The sequence below is a fragment of the Sphaerodactylus townsendi genome, linkage group LG04 (genome assembly GCF_021028975.2).
Source record: "Sphaerodactylus townsendi isolate TG3544 linkage group LG04, MPM_Stown_v2.3, whole genome shotgun sequence".
Lineage (NCBI taxonomy): Eukaryota > Metazoa > Chordata > Lepidosauria > Squamata > Sphaerodactylidae > Sphaerodactylus > Sphaerodactylus townsendi.
In genome coordinates, this window is record NC_059428.1 from 95,694,440 (window position 1) to 95,720,143 (window position 25,704).

At 42.6% G+C, this 25,704-nt stretch overlaps 1 protein-coding gene across 1 annotated transcript in view; it reads right to left on the bottom strand.

Annotated features, from left to right (window-relative positions):
* The window catches only part of CNGA3 (cyclic nucleotide gated channel subunit alpha 3), a 45,582-nt gene extending 25,183 nt beyond the window's left edge, over positions 1–20,399 (bottom strand). The window contains exons 1-2 of the mRNA XM_048493942.1: positions 19,927–20,399; positions 4,267–4,390 (exon numbers count right to left, since the gene is read on the bottom strand). Of these exons, the coding sequence (XP_048349899.1) occupies positions 4,267–4,367 (101 nt within the window). The 5' untranslated portion in view covers positions 4,368–4,390; positions 19,927–20,399. The remainder of the gene's footprint in view (positions 1–4,266; positions 4,391–19,926) is intronic.
* Positions 20,400–25,704: the final 5,305 nt, after the last annotated feature.

Here is a 25,704-nt window from a genome sequence, read left to right on the forward strand (position 1 = left end):
GACATGGTTAAGTCCAATATTAGTACGGGTTGTCAGCATAGAGAAGTATTGGAACTGTTTCGAATTTAAGGTTGGGCTATGACTGTTTATAAGTGAAAGGGATGCTGCAAGATCATTTACGTCACTAGTTCTCAACCTTCCTAATGCTTCCTCAACCCCTTTATACAGTTCCTCATGTTGTGGTGGCCCCCAACCCTAACATTTATCCATTTTACAGATGGAGAACACTGACGCAGAGAGTCTTAGGCGACCCCTGTGAAAGGGTCGTTTGACCCCCAAAGGGGTCACAACTCTCAGGTTGAGAACCGCTGATTTAAGTAAAGATTGAAAAGGTAAGGGGCCAATAGACATCCCTGTTTGACTCCCTTATTAGATGGTATTTCCTCCATCAATTTGCCAAATGAATTGTAACGAATCTGACAGGAAGTAGTAGTGTGAAATACATGTAGAAGGAAAAGCAAACAAGGGTCGATTTCCATTTCTGATAACTTGCTCCATAGATGATCTCTGGAAATTGTATCAAAGGCACTGCTGAGATCTCACAAAGCCATATATAATTTGTTTCCCTTCGGCTGGCTGTACTTCTCAGCAAGATGATTTAAAACAGTATAGTGGTCGTATGTCGAAAACCCTTTTATGAAACCTATTTATTCAGGTGCCAAGTATAGCAACACCCATTCTGAGAGCTTTTTAAGTAGATGTGAGGCGTAAAGTTTGCCCATGACAGACAATAAACTGATTGGCCTGTAGTTAGATGGTAAGAGTGGGTCTCCTTTCTTATATATCAGGGCTATTGTTGCTAAGGTCCAGTTTTTAGGTATTTGTCCGCTGCTATCAATTGCTGTGAAGAGAGTAGCTAAAGTAGGAGACTATTTCTCCAGTTGATTTATAAAGACTTCGGAGAATAACCCGTCTGGGCCAAAGTATGTATGTATGTATGTATGTATGTATGTATGTATGTATGTATGTATGTATGTATGTATGTATGTATGTATGTATGTATGTATTTATTTATTTATTTATTTATTTATTTATTTATTGTTGCATTTTTATACCGCCCTCCCCCGGTATAATGATAATGGCAACAAGCCAGACTCAAAAATCTCATTAAACAATTAATAAGGTTTTGAAATTAAGAAATCTGGAAAGAGTTTATACCATCCAATTGATAACCTATCTGATCCTGGAGGTTTGCCATTATTCATATAATTATCATGGCCTTTAGTTTGTCCATGCATAAAATTCTCAGCAAAAATCTATTGCAGAGTAATATCTAAACTTGGAAGATCAAGGTGAAAGAAAAATATTTCCAAGTCTTGTTCTATAAATCATTCATCTTTACCAATTCAGAATAATATTTATAGATTTGTAAATTTATTTCACTAGAAACAGTATATATTATATTCTTCTCATCTTTGATCGAAGGAATGTAGCTCTTATTCATTTGCTGCCTTAAACAATATGCTAAACTTTTACCTGGTCTCTCACCACTTTCCCAAAATGACTGGCATGCCATAAACAAGTTAGAGCATAGTCTGCTGTCACTAATAGTATATTATTGAATTCATGTTTAATCTTTTTGCAGTTCCTGCTAAAAAATCTGGTGTGGGAGACATAACAAACTGGCTTAGAAGAGATTTCAGTCTCTCTTTCAATGTTATTTCTTTCATTTATATGCTATTTTTATGAGAAACATATATGATGATTTTCTCTCTATTAAATGCTTTACGAGTATCCCATTCAATAGTACGAGTACTAGAGTCTATGAGTGAACATATACCTGATCTCCAAATGCCTCAGACTATTCCTTTCTCTAATGATTTATATTTTTAACTTGGCCTTCTGTCCATCCCATTAGTCCATTTATTATCCATTGTCTGAAAAATTTCATTGATTCTATTAATCCTATTTATTACCGGTTCACATTCCTAACAGTCTTATTCAGATTACATGTTAATAAGAAAAGAGGGAACAGAAGGGTTGCAGGCTTTGTAGGGGTGGGGGTGGGAGAGAGGGCAAGGATATTGAACTTTATCATGTTGATGATGTAATATATGTCCTAGGTGAACTTGGAAGTAATGTCACATTGTCAGTGGAACACTGTAGGATTCATGCTACATCATCACATCAACAGGATCGCATGACTTCTAAGTTTGCCCTGGAAATATTGTCACACCATTACGGCATTTTTTGCTTCCCCCCTCCCCCCAAAAAAATCCCAAGGTGACAGCAGGAATTGAAGGCTGCTGCTGGGATGTCCCGTGCTGTAGCAGAAAACCTGGTAGCCCTAGAGGAGGGATGTAAAAGATTTTTCCACACAGTGGAAAAATCCAAACTCTCCAGTTGTAGTAGTCTTAAGACTGGAGTATGGCCAAAGGTGTCCCTTACATACTCAAGTAAATGAGAGAGATTTCATATTATACTAAGGACTCCTGCAACACAGGAAAGGCAATAACTATTTCCCTTTGTAAATCTAGGGTTTGCTTCATTTTACTTGTCAATGTATATGCACTATAATTTGTTTTTCAAAAAGCAGGAAAAGTGGGGAAAACATACTGGCTCAGAATATGTCACGAGGGAAGAAGTTACAAACAATGGGTCAGATCCAACAAGTGCTTTCACACACCTGATTTCTCTCCTTTATGCAGTTCATATTCTGTGCAGATTTTGTCCATAATACACAGTGTAGCCTTTTTTAGTTCTTGATGATAATCAAAGGAAATCTCTTCTTCCATTTTTCAGTAATGGAAAACTTGTTGGATCTAACCCAATCACAAATCATAGTCTCTACAAAGCTTGGTAATATTGGTTGAACCAGAATGTGGTAAAATGAAGTCTAAATAAACAATGGACCTTCATTCTTCATCCATTTTTAACCGTGCACCCCAGGGCACACAGTGGTAAGCTGCAGCATTGCCCTCAAAACTCTGCTCACAAACTGTGTTCAGTCCTGATGGAAATTGGCTTCAGGTAGCCGGCTGAAGGTTGACTCAGCCTTCCATCCTTCTGAAGTCGACAAAATGAGCACCCAGCTTGCTGGAGGTGAAGTGTAGACGACTGGGGAAGGCAATGGCAAACCACCCTGTAAAGCGGTATCATTGCATTTGAACAAAAAAAATGACCCTAAGCCTCAGAGAAGAATTAATCATAGCTGAATCTACACTTGTTTAAGATCTAATTTTAATCCCCTGAATTCTGCAAAAGAAGCCTTAACAGTTAAAGTTGTTCAAGTCAATATAAATTCATTGTGTAGATTAGGTCCTTACGTTTGATCAACAGAGTATATACATAAGGAAGTAAAGATTGCCTGCAGGAACAAAACAGTACTGTGTGAGAACACCAGAAGTATAGTGTGTGTTGAGAAAAGTGCATTAAAAATCAGCAAAGTTTGCTGCTCCCAATGAAGTTATTATTCTACTGATTTCATGACTGCTATTCTAAGGACATGCTTTATGATTAAGAGTTGGAGGAAAGTATCCTTTCCCCATCCCCTTTCCACCCTAACCAAATCTGACTGAATGTTCTGGTATTTTGTTTTTGCTGTACTGTGCTGAAGAATCACAAGTATCACTTCATTTTTAGCTGGCTTCATGCTGCAGTATGTTTGTCAGCCCTGCATCATGAACATGAGTCATTGGGGGGAGGGGCAAGCCCAGAGAAAGGGAGAGCACTGTGGAAACTTTGACATCATTTCCAGGCTATCACCTAAAATAATATTACAGTATTTGTGAAACTCTAGGATTTCCCCCTATCTCTATTTTAAAGACCATAGAGATTAGGGTAAATCCCTAGAATGTCACAAATGCTGTCATATCTGATGTTAACTTTGTATGTTTTAATGGGGTTTCATTCAGCCGTCCTGAGACTATGGTCTAGGGCGTGGTATAAATCTCAAAAATAAATAAATATCATTTACTAGGAAGTGACATTACAGCATCCTGGTTGTCATCCCACTCCCCATTTTTCTCTCACAGTTCAATTGATCAGACATGAACAATTAAGGGTGAAGGTGGAAGTTCACCTGCCACAGGTAGGCACATTGTAAAACTAATCTAGAGTTGTCTAGTGGTTAGAGTGTCAGGCTAGGACTGGGGAGACCCAGGTTCAAATCCTCTCTCTGCCATGAAACTCACTAGGTAAACTTGTGCTGGTCACCACCACCCCCCAAACCTATTTCAAAGGGCTGTTGTGAAGCTGAAATAGAGGAACAGAAATAGAATTACTTCTGAGCCAGGACAAAAAAATGTAATAGGCAGAATCACTTACCTACTGACTCCATTGTCAAGTTTATCTGTCTCATCATCAGTAGTCTTCATGGACAGCCTATGCCCCGCTGAATAGGAGTGGTGAGTATCAACTTTAGCCATTTTATTTTACATCCAAATGATACCTGCAACACAGGGAGAATTTACATTAAACCCTGCATACCGGAAATGAATAGTCAAAAAGAATAATTGTTTAAATTTAAAAAGTAACTCTCTGGGCTCTTTAGTTGCAGATACAGAGATATAAGGGTAAGGGGCAGGGGCAGGCAATTTTTTTGCCATTGAAATGATTACAGGTTTTTTTTATGTAAGCTTGAAATTCAAAGGAATCAGTAGCCCATGGCAAAAAAATTATTATAACTTCAGAATTCTAAACAGTTCAATAGCAGTTGCCATTTTTAAAAAAAACAGAGCCATGGAAGGTCCTCCAGTGTTGCAGGGAAAATGGCAACTGCTAGAGACTGACAGGAGAAAAATGATGCTAGTCCAGGTGGAATCTTTGAAAATGTTCACCTTCCTGAATCTTAACAAAAAATGCCCAAGTTTCACCACCCTCCATTTATGAGTTCTTAGTTTTGAAGTTAAATCATGACGTTAAGGAGACACCCTATGCCATATGGCTAGTGATCTGACTCTGTGTTAAGTCAACTCAGGATAATTAAAAAAATGGAACAAATTGCCTGGGAATGTTTTGGAAGCTTCTTCATTCAGGGACTATAAAACTGCTGATGAACATGGAAGGGAGATTTTACATCAGGAACAGGAAACCCTTCAGACCTCATCCAGTCTAATGATGGTGGCTCTTACTCTCGCATCCCAAAACAGCCAGCTTGCAAGTGGGCTGACTAAATTAGTCAAAGGCATCTGGATTTGGACTGTACCTTAGATTGCAGATTCTTACCCTTATGACTAAATTAAGCTAGCCTTTAAATCCACTTCCATTCACTCTAAGGTGGGCATGTATAAATCAGTAGATGAATCAATTGTACAACATATGTAGTCCTACACATTTTGTTGTCATCTAAAGTATCACCAATCATAGACAATGTGGTAAACTGAACAGAATTCAACAATGGGCCAGTGTTGTGTATTGGTTAGAGTATCTAACGCAGGGGTAGGGAACCTGCGGCTCTCCAGATGTTCAGGAACTACAATTCCCATCAGCCTCTGTCAGCATGGCCAATTGGCCATGCTGGTAGGGGCTGATGGGAATTGTAGTTCCTGAACATCTGGAGAGCCGCAGGTTCCCTACCCCTGATCTAACTAGTATGTGGAAAGACCTGGGCTGGAATCCCCACTCTGCCATGGGAATTTGCTGGGTGATTCTGGGCCCGTCACTCACTCTTCAGCTACCTCCAGGGGCGTAACGAGGCAGCCCTGGGCAAACTGTAGCCCTGGGCAAAACCTGAGTTGGGTGCCCCCCCCCCCATGGGCGGCCACTCCACCATGACCAAAAATGTTTTGCACCAGGACATTGGTTCCTGCAGGGGGTTCATTTTTAGACATATCAGCACCAAATTTCAGCATATCATCAGGAGACTGTCCTTATGCTACTCCCCAAGTTTGGTGAGGTTTGGTTCAAGGAGTCCAAAGTTATGGACTCCCAAAGGGGGTGCCCCATCCCCCATGGTTTCCAATGGGAGCTAATAGGAGATGGGGGCTACAGTTTTGAGGGTCCATAACTTTGGACCCCCTGAACCAAACTGCACCAAACTTGGGGGGTGCCATCATCTCCAGATGATACCCTGAAATTTTGGTGCCGATACATCCAAAAATGCACCGCCTGCAGGAACATCCTAGAAATTTGCCCAAGAATCTTTGTTCTGCAATGAGTTTTCTGTATTGCTGTCAATGGGGGTTGCAGGCTGTGGGGGGGGGGGGGGCACATTTCTGAAGGCACAGTCTCAAAACGTTCAGGGTCTCATCAGGAGACTGCCCTAATGATACCCCCCAAGTTTGGTGCAGTTTGGTTCAGGGGGGGCAAAGTTATGGACCCTCAAAACTGTAGCCCCCATCTCCTATTAGCTCCCATTGGAAACAATGGGGGATAGGGGCACCCCCTCTGGGAGTCCATCACTTTGGACTCCCTGAACCAAACCTCACCAAACTTGGGGGGTAGCATAAGGGCAGTCTCCTCATGATATGCTGAAATTTTGGTGCCACTAGCCTAACAACTGTGCCCCCTGCAGGCCAAAAATTGAAAACCACTAAAATACCCAAAAACGAACCCAGCATTGTGATGCCCCCCACAAGGTGATGCCCTGGGCAGCTGCCCACCTTGCCCAATGGGCATTATGCCAGTGCCTACCTCACAGAGCTGTTGTAAGAATAAAATGGAGACGAGAATTGTGTAAGCCACTCTGGGTCCCTACGGGGGAGAAGGCCAGATATAAATGAAGTAAATAAATAATATTTGATAGAATATATTTTAAATACATAACATTTAAATAAATACATAGAATTTAATTCTTGTGAGTTCTTTGCCCCTCCCCCAGTCCTGCAGAGTACAAAAATTAAAAGTATGTGGAGATCTATGTGTGCTCTAAGGTACATATGGTACACCAGCACAGGGGCCTCTCCTTCCTTTCAAATGTACAGCAGTCAAATGTACAGCAGCAAGCTTCTTTGGAATTAACTGACTAGCTGCTGTTGGTTGGGAAGTGTCATAACTTCACTGAAACTCGCACTTAGCTTAAATGTTTAGAATTGCACTGGAAATTCTTGATACAGACTAATCTTACAAGCCTATTAGTAATACCAAGTTTTGTGAGGTACATCAGAGAGAGAAAATGCTTTTTAGAGTCATGCTGTACTTCTGGGTTTTGATTCTGGAGAAAATCAAATGCAGAATAGAGATCTTCTGACTTAGAAAACGCAAAAACTGAAGACTGAGAACAGTATGAGTGCATAAGGATAATTCAGTGAGCTCAGTGATCCTGCTGTTTCCTTGAAAGGAATCGAATTGTGCAGAAACAGTACTGGGCAGATTGTGAGCATATACTTGAATAAAAGTAGTCTTAACAAAAATTAGTAGCCATGATTTCTTTAGTAGTTGGTCTTTAAAGTTATTAGACTCCACAAGTTAAGGGCAGCTTTCCAAATTCATGTAAAAAATACACTGTCATGTCAAACAATGGGTTGCATCCTGGCTAAGATTTCTGCCTATGCAGAGGAAGCAATTTCCACTTTCCCTCTCATGGCAGACTTCCAATACACCCAAACTATTCCCAGGGACAGCATTTTGGGTAGTGAGTAGTTTTAAATCCTGCAGGAGGAAGGAGGCAAGGAAGTCATACTTCCATGGACAGAAATCCTTCAGCATGTGGAAACTGAAGGCAGGATACAAGCCAATCCCTATGAAATAGCATCACAACAAATGCATGCAACAGAAGCCCCGCAGAAGTTCTTACTAAATTAACAGGTCAAACTGAAAAGAGACCCTCACTGAACTAAAGTTTTGAAGGTGTTTTCAAAGAGAACTATTCCAGAGAAGAGCAGGCATTGACAAGGACCTTTCCCACACACTTGACTTCTGATTTTCTTGGCAGTTGATGAACAAGAATTGCAATTGATTTTGATGTGGTTGTTCCACAAGTCTGCCCTCCCTGTGTATTTTCATAGTTATGAAGTCAGTTTATTTTTTTCTTCATGTGCCTTTGATCGTAAGGATTTTCAACAGATGGTGCTGTCGTCATTAGTATTGTCATTGGTGGCATCATAACACCCCTCATTTTTTAAAAAAGAACAGCCCAAAATTGATATATCAGTGCTGACTTGTAATAATGATTTAAGCAGGTTCTCTGCATTCTGTGCTTAATTTTTTTTTCAAGAAGTAAGTCTCTAGCTTCTTCCTTCAAATATTTTCCCATATATATCAGCAACCACAGGTACTAGAGACTGGCTTTTTTAAAAAAAAATGAAAGCTTGAAATTCAGAGAACCTGCTTAAACTATCATTACAACACTATATTGATATAATGATATGTTGGGGCCTTAAAAAAGAAGAACTAAGGCTACTTGACTTCAGGGCAGTGGGAAGGAGATGGAGTGATTTGGCAATGACAATAGTCCAATAATTGAAAAGTGGACTTGGAGGTGAGTGGAACAAAGAAAGTTAACAGAAACATTATGCACAAGGAAAAAAGCTGACTCAAATTCAGCTTCCAGGAAAAGATCAAAGTAGTTTTTCAAAAGAAACAGAAAAAAAACTGGGGGATAACAACAACAACATGAAAACCAAAGATACAAAAATGTGTGCAGAAATCAGGGGATAAACCAAAGTAGTATGGGGCCAGAGCCAATGTAAAAAACATGTGGAAAGGTCCATGGCCTAGGAACCTGTATGGGAGCAGACACAATGAGGGAATTCTGCTAGTTCAAACTAAGATGTTTTCTATTGTCAAGTTATACAAGAGCCAATTGGCTAAGAGTCATTTTCAAGTGGATGAAACAGTTAAAATTATCTAACCAGAATAACACAATCCTGAGTAAGCATGAAGTCAAATGCAGGAAAGCAATTCAATGAAAGCCAACTAAGGTGCAAGGACTAAGTAGAGCCAGTGCCTATGGGCAGCCATTTTATGAAAACTTAATTTGGGCTGCTGGGAAACAAGAGCCAAATCCTCTTCCCAGAGGACTGGTTCTACTGGAAGGGATGCAAGTGAATGCTGAAACCTATTATATGTGGTCAGTAAGGCTAAGAAACATGACTATTGAGACAATTGAACTCAGACATCATACTTCCACATTTATATGGTGATCTGCTACACACAAAAATGTGTTATGTGACTCCTGGGTCAAATCTAAGTTGTAATAGACCAACCAGTTGTTTTGTTAGGTACAGCCCATCACAACCAAGCTATGGCTTCTGTTGTAGTGCTTACTATGTGGCTAGGAATCCAACTATTCAGACACCCACTAGCTATTTGATGTATATGCTGCCATTATGAAGGCATTTACCATTAAAATGCAGATATTTTTCAAATTCAAATTCAGTCTCTGAAATGGGAATTGTCTGAATATCAGACCATCGTATTAATTTCTCACATGAGTAAAATGATGCTCAAAATCTTACTATATATGGAACAAGAAATGCCAGATGTTCAAGCTGGACTGAGAAAAGAAAGAGGCAGTAGATATGATATTGCGAATTTAAGTCTGTTACTGGAACATGCAACAGAATTTCAGAAGAACAGCTTGTGTTTCATAGGCTGTTTCCTCATGGGCAGAAAACAGCGCCCTAGGGATGATAAAAACACCGTCCCTGGGGCGCTGTTTGCACAGCTGGTGCTGCTGTACTGCAGCAGTGCCGTGCTTGCCCCCCCAAGCAGCGCGAAGATGCCGCTTTTAAACCTCGCTCCCTGAATGAGGTTTTTCAAAAACAGCATCTTCCTACCAGTGCAGTGCAAAGTGCACCAGCATGAGGGCACCACTTTTGGCCCCTCCAGTTTCCCATTTATTTACCTCTCCTCCCTGCACAACTCTGGACAGCTGGAGGGACACACCCACATAGCTCTCTGACCCCAAGGGGTCGGAGGGCAGTGTGGGCATGTCCCTCCAGCTGTCCAGAGCTGTGCAGGGAGGAGAGGTAAGTAAACGGGATGACCTGCGCGTCACAGTAGCTTCGGGGCTGCCTGCACGTTACCATGCAAGAGGTCCCGAAGCTCCACCAGCATGAATTATGCCGGCAGAGAGCCATTTCCTGCCGCTGGGCAGAAATGGCCATAGATTAGAGCAAAGCTTTTGACTGTGTGGATTTAAAAGAAATGGGTGTTCCACAACATCTGATTGTTTTGATGTGGAGGGACAAAAGGCTACTGATAGGACAAAATACGGAGAAACAGAATGGTTTCCAATTGGTAAAGGTGTCAGACAAAGATGTACTAATCTGTATGCAGAACATGTCATGGGAAAAACTGGATTAGATTTAGATGATGATGGAGTAAAAATTAATGTGGAAAAGTAATGTGGAAAAAGTAATGTGGAAGGCACATTACCAATTTGACATATGCATATGACACCACATTACTGGCAGAAAATAGTAAAGACTTGAAATTATTACTGCTGAAGGTTAAAGCAGACAGTGCTAGAGTAAGAAAAATGAAAACAAGAAAATCAAGAAAATCAAGAAAACAAAAATAATGACTAATAAGAAGGTACACAAGTTTAAAGTTTACATTGAAAAAATTGAAATTGTTCAAGATTTTCTATTCTTTAGGTAAAACATCAACCAAAAGGAAGATTGTGATTGAGAAATTGAGACTAGGAAGGGCAGCTATGAAGGAGCTAGAAAAGATCCTTAAGCATAAGGATGTGTCACTGGGGACCAAGATCAAGATAACTCATAGATTCCATATTATAATGTATGGGTGTGAAAGCTGGACCATGAAGACAGTTGACAGGAAGAAGGTTAGTTTATTAGAAGTTTAGTGTTGGAGGAGAGTTAAAACAAATACAATGGACTGCCAAAAAGACAAATAAGAGGGTTCTATATAAAATTAAGCCTGAACTCTGCCTAGAAGCTAAAATGACTAAACCCAGGCTAACATACTTTAGATCCACTATGGAAAGACTCACTGGAAAAGATATAATGCCAGGAAAAGATGAAGCAGCAGAAAAAGGGAAAGAGCCAATATGAGATGGATTGACAGTCAAGGAAGCCACAACTCTCAGTTCCCAACACCTGAGCAAGATTGCTAACAAAAGATGTTGTGGAACTCATTAATTCATAGGGCCACCGTAAGCTGGAAGCAACTTGACAGCTCATAACACACTCAAGCAGCTTCTGGACCCCCGGAATTTAGCTTGGCTCTTTTGCAATTCTTCTGTCATGAACTTGAAGAAGTCAGAGGATGAGTTCAATGGGACAGGGAGGGAGGGAAATCATATGTTTGTACTAATGACTGCGGCAAAGCCTAGAGCAGTGATGGCGAACCTTTTCGAGACCGAGTGCCCAAACTGCAACCCAAAACTCACTTATTTATCACGAAGTGCCAACACGACAATTTAACCTGAATACTGAGCTTTTAGTTTAGAAAAAACTGTTGGCTCCAAGGTGCGCGTTACTCGGGAGTAAGCTTAGTGGTAGTCGGTGACTTTGCTTTTAAGCAACCGTGCAACGCTTAGAATGGGTGAATCACGACCCTAGGAGGATTTACTCAGGAGCAAGCCCTATTGCCAGCAACCAAGCTTACTACCAAGTAAAGGGTCATGCTTTAGTTCTTCCCATGAAAATCAGTGGGGTTTAACAGCGCTTAACAGGGTTATCTACACTGCTTCCCCAAAACTAGGTCTTGGGTTTAATGCTAATAATCTCCCTGAAATAATTACACTATTATCACACTGGGGGCTTGGTGGGGGAAGGGGGAGGGGTGTGGGGGTAGAGGGAAGTAAAACTTTCACTTTCCAAAACCCAATAACCCCCACACACACACTACAAAATAGAAGTAAAAAGGCAGTCAAGGAAGGCAATCCTAAGCAAGAATGCTGTGCGAGGGGTGGGATAACTTCAGGAGAGCTAAATTGGCAGAGCTACCATCTGATCTGTGGTTTTCCCTTCACATGTCATCACAGCACTTGACTTTCCCCCAAAAATGCAACAGGAACAGAAAAAATAAAAGCATGGAGAATGTTTTGAAATGGACCTCTCTGTGCCACATTTGCCTCTGTCAGAATGGCCCCAGTTCTGACAAGAGGGGGGATGGATGCTCAGGGTGGTAAGGGTTGCTCCTCTCCCTTTCCTGCCAGTTGGTCGAGGCCTGGTTTAGCTTGGTGTGAAATGCACAAGATCTCTCCTCCCCACACTAGGCTCCCAGGCACTAAAAGCCCCATCACTGTCTCTTCCAGGGGAGGGGGGCCCTTAACAAACAGTTCACCCCAATCAGGGCAAGCACCTGAATCCCACCACTGCGCCTGCTCTGCTCTTGGCAGACACACTCCTCCCAATGGAAGCCCCTCACCCGGACTGCCACTTTTTAACCCTACCCCCAAAGTTTTAGTTTGGTCCCAAAAGTTACATGCCAAGAAAAGCATGCCAGCCTCCAGTCTCCCAAGCCTTCTGGGGGAGAGGAGGTACTTGTGGGGCGTAGATGGTACTTACAGCAAATCAGGTTGACTCAAGAAGACCTCCCTGAAGTTCAGCCCTAGCCGGCAGAGCACCAGCCTGTGTAGCGTGACTCCCAATGTGTCTACTGACAGCCGCCTCTGGCTGGGCGAGGGGGAGGGGGAGATGGCAGCATGTGTGCCCACGGAGAGGGCTCTGAGTGCCACCTTGGGCACCCGTGCCATAGGTTTGCCATCACAGGCCTAGAGCTAAAATAACCTTCCTTCCCAGTGCCCAACAGACAGTCCCTATTTTGAAAAAGGAGAAGAGTTTGGATGTATACCCCTCCTTTCTCTCCTGTAAGGAGACTCAAAGGGGCTTTGAGTAGGTGGGGCTGGGGGGGTTCTGAAGAACTGTGACTACTCCAAGGTCACTCAGCAGGAACATGTAGGAGTGGGGAAACAAATCCAGTTCACCAGATAAGACCCTGCCACTCATGTGGAAGAATGGGGAATCAAACCTGGTGCTCCAGATTAGAGTCCACCTGCTCTTAACCATGCTGGCTCCTTCTCATGTGTGACTTTGTTCTTCTCATTTCAAAAATTATCTAATTTCATCCCAGTCCCAATTACTCTGGAGTTTGTAGAAAATATTCTATTTAACAACCTTGCAGTAATCTTCCACTGAATATATTGCACTGTTTGTAAACATTAAACACTATTGGGAAAAGGAGACATGAAACAGCTCTGTTCACACTGCCAGAAAAATGCTTGACATGCTCTCCTGCTGTGGCAGAAATGAAAGCAGATTGTAAACAGTGTACCTACAATGCAATCGTCAGCAGGATGATACCATTCTAAGTTCATTGAGATCAACCGCATTTAGAATTGCTAGACATTGGTGGGAACAACATCAGTCAGAACTGCCCTGAACTCTGGCTACCTTGATTTGAAATCAATGAGTTTAGCCTTGTGAAAGGATGGAGAAGAGTGACCTGATCCCTTTGCATAACAACATTATTATTCAGATCTGATTTCCATAAACCAAGATGTCCCTGACATCGTGCTGTATTGATGTTCTGCTTTTGCGTATGAAGCACGGATCACCCTTACATTGGGAACTGATGATAATAGTGATATGTGCTCTATTGTATGGTAACTATAAAAGAGCCAAATTTGTGAAAGTATGCTGAAGACAGATGAATTCAAGACCCTGAAACTCTTGCATGTGTGATGAAGATCACTCCAGCAGCTTAGTCTTCACGAATAACCATGTTATGATCAATTCAGCCCTCAGCAGAGTGGCTAAAAGGGGTCTGGCAGAGTTCCCATCCCCATATCAACTACACTATGAATCAGTGCTTGAACCACAAAGAATGAAAGGAAGAATTATACGAATAGCAAGATTAACTAGCTAGTTCATTTCTTATAGTTGTGTCTAAGGAGTAAAAGACATTGTGCAGGATACAGCGTGACCCTTACTAAATGTGTGTGTGTGTGTGTGTGTGTGTGTGTGTGTGTGTGTGTGTGTGTTGATCTCCTTGTTTAACTTCCGAGATCCGACAAAATTGGTCTATGCCATACCACCTTTCCCTCCCAAATGTAACTTACAAAAGATCAATAACATTATTTTCATAACATGACAGGGCCCAAGGGACAGTCAGTGCAGAACCACACTCAATGTGGAAACTGTTGAATTTACCTGCTGATACCACCAGTTGAAGCGGCCATGTCATGAAGCAGCCAACTGGGCATGAGAAACACTTGGACAGGTGGCTTTTCCTGAGACTTGGCATGGCAGGTTTAAGGGGCTCCAGGCTGGGACTTCCCTTCCCTCTTCTAGCCATCACTAGGTTCCCCACAAGCCCTCCTTCCCTTCCCAACACCCACCTGCCTTCCACCTGCCTGTGCATTCTTCTGATAGCTTCTGAACGCTTTCACTACCCACGCTCACCACTGCTTGCAGCCCTTTTCCCAGGGGCATTGGGCTGTGAGTGTAGCTGAGAGCATGGTGAAGTGATAGCAAATAAGTGACTGGGTTGCCCCATCTCAGGGAAGGCTGACTCCGGCCTTTTTGCAAGGGTTCAAAAACACCAATCACAGCAATATGGTGAAAGCTCTTCTACACAGAGGATAAAATGTACAGTAGAGAATGATATAATTGCTTTGGTCCCCTGTCAGGGAGACAGCCAAGCTGAAGATCAAGCAAATAAATAAACAAATGTTTTGCACACACATTCATACAAGCCCCTCTGCTCTGAGTGATAGCAGGCCCCATAGCAGTACCTATTCTGGATCTGGCTGCCAGATCAGTTATGTCTTTCAAATACTTTTACACTACTTTCAGCAGTAGACCGGGGTGAATGTTGTCACTTCCAGAAAAAACCTAGATGTAGATTTGCACCTCTCTAGGAATCCCTGGGAACTTTGTGGTAAAACCAGGAAGTGATGTCACATTGTTGGAGATGATTTTTTTTTCAATTATTTTTCTCCTACAAGCTGCAACTTCAGAGATAGGAAACAGGAGCCAGGAAAGGGAATTTCCAATCCTCAGAAGCTTCAGTTCAATACAGACTCTGCAGAAGATAGCATTCAGAAGGACTCTGCAGACTGAACTAGGTAGAACAAGAGGCACAAGATTTCCAGACAAACTGAAGGGCAGCTGGATATGATATAATATAATATAATAAGTTTCTGCTCTGGATATCATTCTAGCCTGGATGGTCCATGTTAAGCAACTTCCTTACCAGTTTGGGATCAGCCATTTTGTGTTAGAGCCTTCATGAACCTCCTAGTATACCATAACAGAAACAGAAACACATCCTACAACAGATTTTCCAGGTACAATAATTCTTTGGTCAAGAAGGACAAATCCTAGTCAAAAGAATTATGATGCAGGAGTGAGGTGCACAGTTTCATTTGTGATATGGGAAGATGTCTTAGCACTCAAATATAGATTAGGGAAGTGAGATCATCTTGCCCCATATCATCAGGAGGGAATGTCCATTTACTTAAGACTGGTGTCAGCACACTCTGAAGTTCGAGTTGCCAGTGCTAATTGCTAGGTGTGGCATGGAGATCTTCTAGAATTACTACTGATCCCCAGACTATAGAAATCACTTCCCTTGGAGCTTTGGAAGGTAGACTCTGTGACATTATATAATGCTGAGACTATTCCTTTCTCCAACCCATCCTTCCCAGGAACACTCCTCCCAAATTGCCAGGAATTTCCCAAACCAGTGGTGGCAACCCTATCTGAGATGGCACAGCTGCCACAACCCAGGGATTTTGGCCCCACTGTTGCTCACTGCCTACCTGTGCACCTCACCTATGACCGCTCCACATGCTTTTCCCTCAGTCCAATGTATAATACACAGAGAAAGTACATAAAATGTGTTAAATAGATGTGGCAGAAAGTTTGAGCACCAATAGTTGAAAGAGGAGGAGGAGGAGGACGACGATGACGACAACAATGACAACGACGACGTCAACAAGTTGTTTGGATTTATACTCCACCTTTCTCTCTTGGAAGGAGATTCAGCATGGTTTACAAGCACCTTTCCTTTCCTCTTTCCACAACGGACACCTTGTGAGGTAGGTGGGGCTGAGAAAGTTCTGAAGAACTATGTTCTGAAGCCCAAGGTCACCCAACAGGATGTAGGAGTGTGGAAACACATCTGGTTCACCAGATAAGCCTCTGCCACTCAGGTAGAGGAGTGGGGAATCAAACCCGATTCTCCAGATTAGAATCCACCTGCTCTTAAGCACTACACCACACTGGTAAATTTCGGGTTCAGGTACTTTTGACTTATAAAGGCAAATAGAGCCAATATCAGTCGGCTCTATTTGACTCTTACTGAAAACATTCAGGTGAAAAAAACCCCAAACCCGAAATTGTCTCAGTTCTCTCTCCTGCCCCCTTTCCCAATGCCTAGGGAGCTTGGGAAAAGACACAGGGGAGAGCACCGCCACGCTGGTGCTTGCCAAGCCCCAGAAGACTTGAAAAGCAGGGGGTGGGGGTGCTGCCTAGTAGATAAAGAAACAAGATATTCAAAGAAACCCTAGAAACATTTTTCTCAACAGTTTCTCATCGTCACACAGTGTATTTGCAAGCCTTGCTGAAGTGGTAGCAAAGCCATCCTAAGCAGAGTTATACCATTCTAAACCCATTGAAGTCAGTGGCCTCGGGAAGCTATAACTGCTCAGGATGGCACTATAAATTAGCTGCTTAAGCCGATCACAGACTGTTAACAGCAGCATGTGATGGCATCACTGTTGCTTGTGGCAAACACACTCATGGTACTAGCATTGCCCTTGGTCACATTACAGGAACAAATTTTGGCACACAGAGAAATATGGGAGTGTTCTGTTCTATTCAGAGTGATGCACTTTTTGTACATTCCCAGTGACTAGAGACAATGGAGAAAAATAGGCAGACACAGACTGACCATCTTGGGGTACCTCTAATTTACCTTTCAAGGATTCAAATGCATCTTCTAAATCTAACCTGCATCTGATGTAAGTAGGTATTTGAAGTACTCCTCAATGAAGTACTTCATTGATGCACATCAGTGCTGACCAAGACCATATGTGAACAAGGAAGCCAAAGGCACTCATACCCTCCTGGGTGCTCTACCATATTGCAGAAGCAGTTTGCTTAGTCAGCCTACCACCTCCAGGTCAAGCATCAGAGAGGGAAGAGAAGAGCAAAAGTCTGCCCAAGCAGTTCCAAGCAGAAGTTCACCTTCTAGCCTCAGCTTCTGCTCCAAAACAGATTAGGCTGTAGAGGGAGGCAGAAGGAACAGTAGGATATGCAGTTTGCAGCTGCCCACAGTATCTTTAAAGAAAGACTGCAAAAGGGTGAGGTGGGGCAGTGAATGTCACTGTGTTGCTTAGCCTTATACATGCACGCACATACAGATGCTCTTAGCCTTATACACACACGCACGCACATACAGGTACTCTTAGCAAGACATGGCAGCAATTTTAATGGGTCTTATGTGGCAGGGAGGTATAGGAAGAGTTTTTCCTGAATTTCCTGCATTGTGCAGAGGGTGGGACTAGATGACCCTTGAGGTGCCTTCCAGCTCTATGTTTCTATGTACCTATTAGTAATTAGGGCAAGAATTTTTCCATGGAGTCCAGAGTTGCTCCCTCCCCCCCCCCTTCTCTTCATCCAAGGCTAAGATGTGAGGAAGAAAGAAATATGGGGCAGGGTCATTTGCTCAGCTCTGCCAATAGCCCAGATGCATTGGGTATTTTACAGAAATAAGTAGGCAGACAGAAGCAAAACAGTTGTCATTTTGATAGGTAGCAGAGTTGATGAAAGGGCCTTACTGGGAGCAGTGGGGTTGGGCTCTATCCCCATCCTGCAACTAAATTGAACAAAATTTGAAACTTTCCTCCAAACTAAGGAGCCTTCCACTGGAAGAGGAGCCACATAAATTTGAGGAAAGGCTGATTCCGCATGGGCCAAAAACAGCGGTGTGAAAACAGTGTGAAAACAGTATAAAGCCTTTTAGGCCATTTGAAACCCTTTTACACCATTTTCACACCATTTTCACACTGCTGTTTTTGGCCCATGTGGAATCAGCCAAAGTTTCTTAGAAGGGTAGTTGGATCCAGCCACTGCCAGAAGGAGGCGAGAATATACCTTGCTTCCTTTCAATTGCAACCCAAACTGTAGTTTGTTTATGTTTCCCCACAGAATACAATGGGGACACAGAGAACTGAGAGGCACACCTACGGGCATAGTCTATCTATTCATGTACATATTTTCTGCTTGGGCTCAATGCCTTGGTTACACCAGAGTATACCAAACAGAAGGACCCTGGAGCTTCTGATTGGCATACAGAGGTTCCTGGGTTCAATCATCTTCAGTTAACAGGATTAGATAGGGGGTAGTGAAAGACCTTTGCCTGAGATCCTGAAGAGCTACTGTCAGCTTGATATAGTGGCGAAGAGCAATGGACCCTAATCTGGAGAACCAAGTTTGATTCCCTCCTCCACATGAGCTCTAATCTGGTGAACTAGGTTTGTTTCCCCACTCCTACATGTGAAGCCTGCTGGGTGTCCTTGGGCTAGTCACAGTTCTCCCGAAACCATATCAGGCACACCTACCTCCCAATGCATCTGTTGTGGGGAGAGGAAGGGAAGGAGTTTGTAAGCTTCTTTGAGCCTCTTACAGCTGAGAAAAGAAATCTAAACTCTTCTTCAGTCAGAGCAGAGAACATTCATAGTACAATGGGGAGACCTGGTCCTGAGTTTCAGTCTGCAGTGAAATTCACCCGGTGACCTTGAATCAGTTATGCTCTGCCAACCCGACCAATCACACAGGGTTCTTGTGAGGATAAATTGGGAGAAGGGGGTATGTCACCTTGAAGGACTTTTAAAAAATCAAATTACTATTGGAACTGGCCCTGAGTTCATGATGTGTTTGTCAGAGTTTGATGCAAGTGCATCCAAACTTGTCCAACAAGAGAGTGCCATTTTAAAAAGCAACATGGGGAAAGTGCAGATCTGTTGCATATGGACAATTATAGCAAAAGGAACGGTCGTCTGAATTGTTCGCTGAAGTTGGTTGCAGGCTGCAGGTGGTTCGTTTCAGGTTAAGACCGGAGGGAAGAGAAGGACCTTAACGGCACCAGCCCTCCCGGGCGCAGCATATGAGCCAGTGGGCACTCTGAGCCCGGTATTGTCAAAGGCTTTCACGGCCTGATTCAACTGGTTCTGGTGGGTTTTCCAGGCTGGATGGCCATGATCTGGTGGATCTTGTTCCTAATGTTTCGCCTGCATCTGTGGCTGGCATCTTCAGAGGTGTATCACAGAGGGAAGTCTGTTACACACTGTGTCCCACCAACTCCACCAGACCACGGCCACACAGCCCGGAAAACCCACCACAACCAGCTCTGAGCTCTGTTTGACAGCCCCCAGCGTCTGCTGTATTAAGATTACAGAGAAAGGCTAACAGTAAAACCAGCTAAAAGGAGAAGCAGCTTTAGGGTTTTACTATCCTGTTAACGTCTTTACAGGGATCAACACATCAAGCAATTGATTTTTCTCTGCGCACATTTCTGGCCACACCAAAGGAGTGGACTTAGGTGCTCTGTTTGGCTTAGAAAGCTCGCTTGCTGTCAAAAATGAAAGATAGCGAGGTTTAGAGCAGACTGGGGAGTCATGCCCTCTAGTCAGAAAGTTCTTCCGCCCTGATCCTAAGGATGTGGGTATTTGTTTGTTCAGTGTTGATAAAAACACGCACTCTGAGAACATTCTCAAAGGCATTTTCTGCTCTGTCATGTTTCCTTACGTCTCAGATCTGATCCCGAAACACGGAAAGCATGTTTCACAGCTATTTTACTGTCCTTCTGTGCTGATGCAATAAAAGTTAGATGTAAACCTCAAAATCCTTTGTGATCCCCTTTGAGACCAGAAATGCAACATACCCACACGCTTCGCCTACTTTCACCCCGCAGCCCAAATAAAGCCGCACCTTCAACCGACTGCCCAGCGCTTGTCATTTCTTGCAAATCTGCGAGAAAGCCCAAACTCAGCGGCTGGGACGCACATTCGCGCTTTCAACAAGGGAAGATAGTTTGCAGGGGAGTCTGCGGCAAGTTTCCTACCTGCTTTCCTTCAGCGTAAACAGACTCGGGGGCAGTGTGACCATGGCCTCTCGGAACCGGACGGGAAAGCAGAGGCCAAAGCGGAGCGCAAACAGCAGCCCCGGGTGCTATAGTCCAAGGACAGTCCTCAGTTTCGCCCCGAGAGAGCGCCTCCCGCCGGCTTCATACCGAAGATCGGCTTGCTGGAGCTTCACAATCCCCGCCGACGCGCGGGTCCCATGGAGGCAGCTCCGCGTCCCCTTCCGCACGGGGCCCTTTCAACGGGAGCGCTCCGGTTCGCTTCGGGAAAAACTCGCAGCAGCCACGCCGGGCAGAAGCGCCGCTCCGTCGGGCTTCTTTCTCCCTCCGCGCTTCGAAGAGCGTTTGGGTCGGCGGGACGTCCCTGTTCAGCACCAGCAGCCCTGGACAGCTCCCAGCACCAGCGGCGGGCGCGCAGCCTCCTCTGCCCGGAGTCTTCAAAGCCTCTAGTTTCCCCCTTCGCTGACCTCTTAATCTGCCACAAGAGGCCACCGAGCCGGCCAAGGAGGCAGCACAGAGAGGCGATGTTACTAGAGGGCAGCGATTTCTTCCACTCCAGAAAGCCAAAAGCTGTCCTCTTCGCTTCCCCGCCCCCGCCCCCCACCTCGACAGTGCTGGGGGACCAGTCTAGAGAAGTCTCCAGGGGGAGGCGGTTGGACAATCGGTTTGTTCAGCTTGGCTTCTGGATTTTGCCAGATCAAAGATACTCTGGCTGCTGATCATTTGCTCTATGGCTAATTCACACATGGGTCAGAAACAATCGCTGGTTTGTCCTCAATGGGAAAATGCAGCCAAGCGTTATTCTCTGATGAGGGGACCTGTATGGCAGTCCGATTTGCCAATATGGGCTTACTTTGTTAGGTACACACTTGAATATAACAGGTGTAGGTTTAAATAGTATAAAGTATGAAATAACTTTGTATAGCTTCATGTGAGCTGCCTGTTTTGCAAACATTGAGTTCAGGAGGCATTACTGAAGGGGTTCAGCAACAGTTATTGGAGCTATGTATTGGAGAACTCAGTGTTCCAGTGGTGGCTCAGAGTCTGTTGCTTCCTGGATCCCATCTGAAAACTCAGTTTCAAAATATCTAAGTTATTGAGGAGGGTAGCTGGGTAAAGCTTACCATTTTCACTGGGCATTCCAGAGCTCCTTGGAATAAAGATTTTCATTTCCTCTTACTAATGAGCCAATAAAGAATCTTACTACACTGACTTCAGCATTTTCTTTTGGGAGCTGGCATGGCAGGGTTAGTCGCAGTATTTTCTTGCAGACCCATGTGTCACATGACTGCAAGCTGGCCCAAAGTGTGGAAAGTCCCCCTCCTCCCATACGGTTGCAACACTGACATGAATGCAGCATTTCTCTGCTCTGCAGCAAACAGCGCAACTGACTCTCATTTTTGTGGGTTGCAAGCATCCATAAATATATAACAGGCTGCGTGAACAGATGATATGCAGAAGCTTTCTGTTTGAAAGGACTGACACTTTTGTGTATTTTTTTCAGGATTTTACTTTTTGTTTGAAGACACATTTACTTTTCTTCCCCATGTCATGCTTATTCTATTTCCTTTGAAATTATTCTGCTTTTGTTTTATCTAATGACTCACTATGAATACTAGTTTCTCCTTCACATCCTATGTTGACAGTGGAGCGCTCTTCTCACTCTCATATTTCCATGCAATTAGGCAGTTCACACACACCCTCCTTAGAAACACGTTAGTGACAAAGACTCTAGCAGACTGAAAGGAGTTCAGTGGTGCCTTTAAGACCAACAAAGTTTTATTTTTGGTAGTTTTTGTGTGCATGCACACTTCTTCAGCTGTAGCAACCTGTTTTGCACCAGGAAGAGAATAGAATTTCCTATTCTCTGGGTGATGCCTTCTTCTGAAGCCTTAAGAACTACTGCTGGATCTTTCAGAGGTATTTAATTTGACATAACAGTGAGCTACAGCAAAGGAGTTGAAACCTGAGAATAGCCCTGATCACAGTTACTCTGTAAAAAAAATCTCTTTTTTATTAATAATAGTTTCCTTTTTCTCTCCCCTTGAAAGTGGTTTCTGAAGTAACTCATAAAAATTGGACTCACACACAAATCTTCATCAAAATATGTTGAAATCTCTGTCTGGGCACAATGGAAAGATATCTGGCTTCTTCTTCACCTTCTGGATCAATTGGTGGCAATTCTTAACTTTTGAAGTTTAACAATCTTCCCATCTTCCCAAATAAAAACATTTCCTCATGCAGCTCAGGTGAGAGAGCAGTGAGCAGGGCAGGTGAGCAGTAGTGGTGTAGTGGTTAAGAGCAGATGCATTCTAATCTGAAGGAACCAGGTTTGATTCCCTGCTCTGACACTTGAGCTGTGGAGGCTTATCTGGGGAATTCAGATTAGCCTGTGCTTTCCAACAAATGCAAGCTGCGTGACCTTGGCCTAGTGACAGTTCTTCTGAGCTCTCTCAGCCCTTCCCCCACACCTCACAGGGTGTTTGTTGTGACGGGGGAAAGGAAAGAAGATTGTAAGCCCCTTTGAGTTTCCTACAGGAGAGAAGGGGAGGATATAAATCCAAAATCTTCTTCTTCTTACTCTTCTTTTTAAAAAGCACAAGAGAACACAAATGCTTTCACTTTTTTCCTTGTGCAAGCCATTCAGAGGCTTTGCCTTGTCTTTGAACTTGACCACAGCCATCTCAAGCGTTGTGTTTCCTATTGCCTGACCAAAATCCCAAGTTCCTTGGATGTCTTTGAGTTCCATCATTGAGAAGAAGAAGAGAATGGACTTAGATTAGTATGGCACCATACGTCTGGTACTTTAGGTGTGTTTTCTTATGGGTCAGTGCACCCCTGGAAAATCTGAACCAGAATGGCTATTTCTGAGTTCAATAGATGATTCATGCTTTTAAATAGAAACTAAATCTGATTCTTGTTCAAGTTGGAATAAAATTACCATAGTATATGGACTTCCCTTGTTTGATAAATAGAATTAGATATTTCATATTTTGATAGTTTGGGCTAAAGAATAAATAAAAGTAGCATCATCTCCCCTTTTGGATCAACAGCCCCCCTAAAACAATATTAAGAGAATTAGCATTGGACAGTATTTTGTACTAAATAATGTCATAAATGGTCACTTCTCTTTCTAAATTATCTGAGACTAAAAAAGCTCTCTTGCCTTGATTGCCATTTTCTCTCACTCCTCTTCTCCATCAGACTAGATAACATATGCAATCATTTTTAACAGCTTGCATTTCAATGCCAATCTGGAAAGCTACCCTTATGAGCCCCATCTGAGACTCCATTTTTACTTTCTCAGTTCTGTTGCCATATAATTATTTGGCCATAGACCAGAATAGTAAGTATCAAAAGCAAGTGACATATACAGGGCTCCCCAACCTTTTTGAGGCTGTGGGCACATTTGGAATTCTGAAATGGCATGATAGGTACAACAACAAATTGCTGCCACAGAACAATGGCCTCAGGAGGTGGAGCCAGCCACAAGTTATTTTCAAATAATATTATTTTCAATTCAAGTGGATTTTGTACACCAGTTTTGAATTTTTATTATAATAAATATTCCAGGGGGAGGAGGAGTTTACTACTGTCTTATGCACTGCTGTGGGTGCTAGAGAGAATTGTAATTTTCTTTATAAAAGGAAATTTTTGTGATGAAGTAACCACCAGAAGTCTATAGGAACTGTTTCTAGGGTAAGCATGCAAATTTTATACTGGAAATTAGTAATTTTAACTGTATTTCTTAACCTTGTTTTGTTTTAAAATGTTGTCCTGTTTTATATGCCAATAAAGGCTTGTGAAAAAAACTGTTTCTAGGGATTATCAATGCTTTGTTTATATAAATAAATTATTTCTGTCCTAAATACTTTTAGTGGATCTGCTATTTCCTTTTTTTATTCCTTTCTTAACTGTGACTAGGATACTTAATCCCAAGTGCCTATATGCATGATATGTTTTTGGTAATTATGAATGGGAATTCCACTGTCAAAACATACTTTAAACCACTGTGGTTATATTATCTGCAGGAAGATAGGAAGATTTTAGTCTGTTTTGATGACTGAACTTCCATCTGTGGTTACCAAAGACATATACTTCAAATAAATCTATCTCATTTCTGCCTTTTGCACCTAATCCAGAGCAGTCGTACACAATCACCCCAAATTCTCCCTCTTGTTCTAGACAAAGAATCATGACCAGTCAAGCTGGGATCTGTGTATGTATGTATATCTTTTTCTCCCCTCCCCCCATACACACACGCACGCACGTACACGCACACATACAGAGGGGAGAGTTTCAGGTGGGAAAATCTCAAATAGATGCAGATTCAACAATGCCTTTACAACTTCAAAGACTTCTTTATACTTGCCTGTTCATTCTTCCAATTCTTTAGAATACTTACCACAGCTATTGCATCTTTTTAAATCTTATTTTTTGGTTCAGTCCAGTCCATTAAAACAGGCTGTTTATCCAGGTTCTTCCTTTGAGATAACATGCTTCAAGTACTTAACCGACATCTGGAAGAATTTGCACTTGGGAACTGACAGCTTTAACCTATGTTTTATCAGTTGTCACAGGACTTTCATCAGCTTTGCCTCATACTTTTCTAAAGTTTTCTAATCTTCATTGAAAATATGATGAGATGAGATCATCCAAGAATGCTATGACTTCAGGGAGGCATATTTCCTTTGTGACATGTCCTACCATTCTTTGAAATGTTACTGGAGCACTGGTTAATCTTTGGCACAACAATGGGCCCATTCCTCGTGAGTATAGTGAATGGTGTTTGGGATTTATCTTCCTTCTCCATTTTAGTTTGGTAAATGCTATACCTGCCAATCCTTGGTGGAAAGAATTGTCATTATTAAGGTCCACCACTTATGCAGTCAATGACTTCACGCAACTAATGCAGCAGTTCTCTTGACTTGCTGTTCAATTTTATTATAGCCACAGTTAGCAGGAGGGAATCAACTGAGATTTGTATTATTACAGAATGTTTTTAACCTGCCTCAACTTGGACCTTTGCTGTTGTCAATTTGACAATCCATGATTTTGTGAATTAGAAATGAAGCTGCCAAAGAAGGAAAAGGAAGAACTTTTAAAAGAGACGGAGCAATTTCATCTTGTTTATTCAATAAGGCAATTAGCTTCCTTCCATTGTCCTCTAAGTCCTGATAATACATCTAGCAGTAACCTCAGAAAGACAGAATAGTTTGCTTACATGAATCCAATTAATTTCAGTTTTAATTGTTTTTATGGCAAATCAATTTTGTGAAATTGTGTGACCATTTTTCAGTGACTGGCAGTGCAGTCCTAATCAGAGTTACACACTTCTAAGTCCATTGACTTCAATGGCCATGGAAGGGTATAACTCTGGTTCAAAGTGGCGCTGTAAGAGGCAGCCTTTCCAGCTACCCAAGTTTAGAGTGTCACTCAGATCTAAATAGTTTACATCAAATATTAGACTGATATGCAGAGGAAATCCTAAATTTTCTTAGGGGAAATCAGTGATATAACTGGTGCTAGTCCCCTAAGACCACGGCCCTAAAAATGTCCCAATGGAAAAGGGGGGGAGCTACTTCTAAGTAGACTTGCAAAGGACTGCTCCCTAAATCTCTATTACAGAACCATAAGAACAAAGCAGTGTTTGTAGATGGTCTTTTTCACTTCCTGGGTTCAGGTGTCTTGGTTTTTGGCAACTGAATGATGTACTTCCCCTAACTCAGTTTCCAATTTCCCGCATGTATACACAAACCT